General features: G+C 36.4%; 1 protein-coding gene across 1 annotated transcript; it reads right to left on the bottom strand.

The window, feature by feature from the left end:
- Positions 1 to 1,641: 1,641 nt before the first annotated feature.
- LOC112025449 (aspartic proteinase PCS1) lies at positions 1,642 to 3,452 on the bottom strand. The gene has a single exon (XM_024058122.2). The coding sequence runs from the start codon at positions 3,126 to 3,128 to the stop codon at positions 1,803 to 1,805; it is 1,326 nt and encodes a 441-aa protein (XP_023913890.1). The 5' UTR covers positions 3,129 to 3,452; the 3' UTR covers positions 1,642 to 1,802.
- Between the last annotated feature and the right edge of the window lie 297 nt (positions 3,453 to 3,749).

Raw genomic sequence — 3,749 nt, forward strand, 5'->3', positions numbered from 1 at the left:
ACCTCAAACTTTAGGGGTATACTTTACAATTTGCCATTTTTTTTAAAGGAATGCTATTACTTTGTGCGTTTAAACAAGCTTAAAATTCAGCTTATTTTTAATCACTTATTTATAGCTTTTTAAAGTCTCAACTTTTTTTTAGGTATATCTCTAGTTCTAGTTTTACCATTTCAAATAGATCATAGAATATTTTGTGGTTTGCTAATGAGTCTTAAGGATGGGAGATTTATATTTAACCTCCTCATAGGCAATAGTTTATATTATGAGAGAAATTGATAATATATATGAGCCAAGAGTCTAGTATCTCAATTTGTTGACAGCTCTTAATATTTTCAATAGAGACATTCATATTTTAAAATCCCCATACCCCAACTATTGAATTTAAAAAAATAAAAAGAATAATGTATATGAGATTGGATGGCAACTAAACTTTTATTAGATTATTAATCATAATCAAGCTATTTATGCCAAGGGCCTTTAACTTAACTTGTTTGCAACTTCTTGTGTGTCCAAAATGAGATATCTATGGTTCAAATTCCTTTCCTCTCTCGTCTAACGAATTATCACCCAAAAAAAAAAGCTCTTTATAATTCTCTTAGACTATGAACCATGGTGGATTTCAATATTTGTTTTGTTTTGTTTTGTTTTATTTGAAGAAATGGGTGAATTCCGATCTAATTAGTTTAACCGGTAAAGTTTTTTGTTATTAAATAGTGAACTTGGGTTCAAAAATTGCTACATTATAAAAAGCCATCATTATAGAGCATAAATTTAAATATATTATTTATATTCAAAAAAAAATTGGAAATTTAGAGTTTATTTAGATTAGTTTTTTTTTTCAAGCTTTATTATTTTTTATACATTTATCTAATTTATTTTTTAAGAAAAATAAAACATAGAAAATAAGTTAATACAAGCATACTCTACCCCCCCCCGAAAGGAAAAAAAAAGAAAAGAAAAAAAAAGGCATACAATAACATGGTAATGGATAATGACAGGCTAACCATTTATACCAACCAACCAACCAAAAAAAAAAAAAAAAAAAAACCTTCTAGAAGGAAAGTAAAATTTCAAAATAAGGCAAAATATTGTTATTGCGAAAAAATTTTTTGTAACGTAATTTGTTGACACTTCTTAATATTTCTGATCCATGGTTCAAATCTTCTTTCCATTATAATTATGAAATTAGTGAAAAAAATATATTGAAAGCTCGTTGTATAGTGAAGAAATCTGGAAAAAAATTATGTTCACAACATTTTAACTTTTCACAAAAAATTCTTAGGTGATTCATTGTTACTTACTATTACTAGTAGAAAAGTAGTATGATTAGATTAAAACCAATAACAATCTATCACGTAGAACTTGTTACGAAAGAATTGCATATCTCACTTCTCAAAAATCAGTTCCACATCTCCATTCTCTCAATTCTCTTCCTCTCTAATCAGTTACTATTGATTTCCGTTTGAAATCAAATCATGGCTTGCCACTTCTTTGATTTGGTATTTTGGAGACCATAGATCCAACGGTAACAATCCCCTAGGACAGCCATAATTGCATGGCCCAAGGACCCAAATTAATAATCTAACCACCAAAATGCTTGGAATCTATTGTTGCCAGCATAGCCTGTCGTATCCAATCCCAAAAACAAAATTAAAAAGAAAAAAGAAAAAAGAAAAGCATATTGTATACAACTTTAGCCCAAGAAAAAAACATAGCATATGTATAAAAGATTGATCAGATTTCAATCTGATCAGTCCAATCAGAAAGCTTTGTTAAGGAAACTAGCTCTAAGACCGTGGGACCTACTGTCCCACACTAAATCTCTGACCCGCCAAATCACATCTCATTTGGGCCAAACCAATCCTAGACTTTTCAAGATCATATTCCATCCACACATTTTGCTGATGATGATGACCAATCACAAAGGCCTCCACACCCAATAAATCAGAGTTCCCAAAGGTCAAGCAATGCACTGAATCACTCCCTCTTACTTGACCCGGTACCCGGTACAAGATCCAATCGCCCGATACAGTCATTTCGGCCCCCCGAAACATTAAAGTCACAGTTGGTAATCGTGGTAATTTCGGTTGATTCAGTGGGACCAGGTAACACAAATCCATAGCTCCTTGGAACACAAAATTCGGATCCTCCAAGACCCGCAAAATCCCTGCGGTTCGGTTCAAGAACTCGTTCCTTAATGCGGTGTAAACCGGACCCAGTAAGAACGTGAACTGGGTCCCAGAGTCTACCATAGTTTGACCCGCCCCGGTATGGTCCGGTACAAATACAGATTTCGGTAACGATAGCAACTTATCCGAAACTTTAATTCCTTCAAGCTGCACCGTATAAGCGACCCGGTCAAAGTACGGTAACGGCGTTGAGATTTGGATCAGCGGAGTGTAGTTTAACGGAGTCAACCACGAAAAATTGGCCTCGCCGAGCAACAAAAGGCCCGAAAAATCGGACCCCGATATGCAATACGAAAATTTCGGAAAACGCATTTGAGAAACGAAAGAGAGGGACCCACGGTTCATACCCATTAACCCGGTGCTCTTGGAGTCTTCGTCGGAGTTGGAGCTGAAGCTTGAATCCATGCAGCCAAACACCATGCCCGGAATATCGGAGCTTCCGAAATAGAACGTATCGGAGGCGAGGTTTCCTTCTGAGGAGGAGGCGTCAGCGTAGGAGAGAGTTGCGTGGCAGAGCTTGTTGTTGTCGCATGAAGCGGGTATCGGGAAATCCTGGGTCTGGGTCGTGCATGTGGGTGAGGAACACGGTATCGGAGAGTAAGAGGTGGATCGGGCCGGGTCGAAAGTGGTGGGAAAGTTCGGAGTTTTGTTGCAGTGAAGCCAGGAGAGCTCGCTTCCTGTGTCGATGACCATGGAAACGTTTTGAGGAGGAGTCCCAACGGTGAGAGAGACAGTGAGGCTGACGTTGTGGTGGAAAGGAAGCTTGTTTGGAGGTCTAGGAATGGACCCAGTTGGAATTATCTGAGTTTTGAGTGGCAAAACAAGTGTCGGTGTTTGAGATGAAGAAGAAGAAGAAAAAAATGCAGCGTAGAAAAGAAGAAAAGAGAGAGATTTGATAAATGGGATTGAGAAGGAATTGGAATTGTAGCAAGTTTTCATGGTGTAGTGTTGGAAGTAAATTTGAGATCGGAACCGAACAGGTAGGTGTGAATAATGAATATAAATGAAATGCTGCAGAGAAATAAATACTATGAGTGAGTGAGTGAGTGAGTGAAGGCTTGGCTCAAGCTTTCGTTTTGCAACTTGCAAAGTCAATATTTGGGTTTTGTGTGATGTACTGATCAACTTCTCATGTGCGAAACCTAGTAGGTTTTAGGGACAGTACTGTGGTGAATCAGAAAACACTACTGAAGAGTGAAGTCCATTAACCACGGTCTCTGAAACACGAAGCTTCTGTTCCATTTATTTGGATAGAAAAAGATATTCTTGGGATGGAAGGGAGGGATAGATCTACTAGGAGAGTTAAACGGTACTATGGGTAGATTTAACGTGTGTTAAAATGCTAAAATATTTGTAACTGGAAAATTACTAGCTCCTTTATTATATGAAAGTGTATTCCATCACGAGTCCGTCAATTTAATTAAACCACGTTGTTGTACATGCAAAGTTGATAAAAACTCTTTCTAAGAGAAATGGTACTTTTTTATTTTTTATTTTTATTTTTAATAATGTTACTTTTTTTTTTGTGCACAAATTATAACTTACTTATTTGTGATTTGA

This window comes from Quercus suber, unplaced genomic scaffold (assembly GCF_002906115.3).
Source record: "Quercus suber isolate HL8 unplaced genomic scaffold, Cork oak 2.0 scaffold_398, whole genome shotgun sequence".
Classification (NCBI taxonomy): Eukaryota; Viridiplantae; Streptophyta; class Magnoliopsida; order Fagales; family Fagaceae; genus Quercus; species Quercus suber.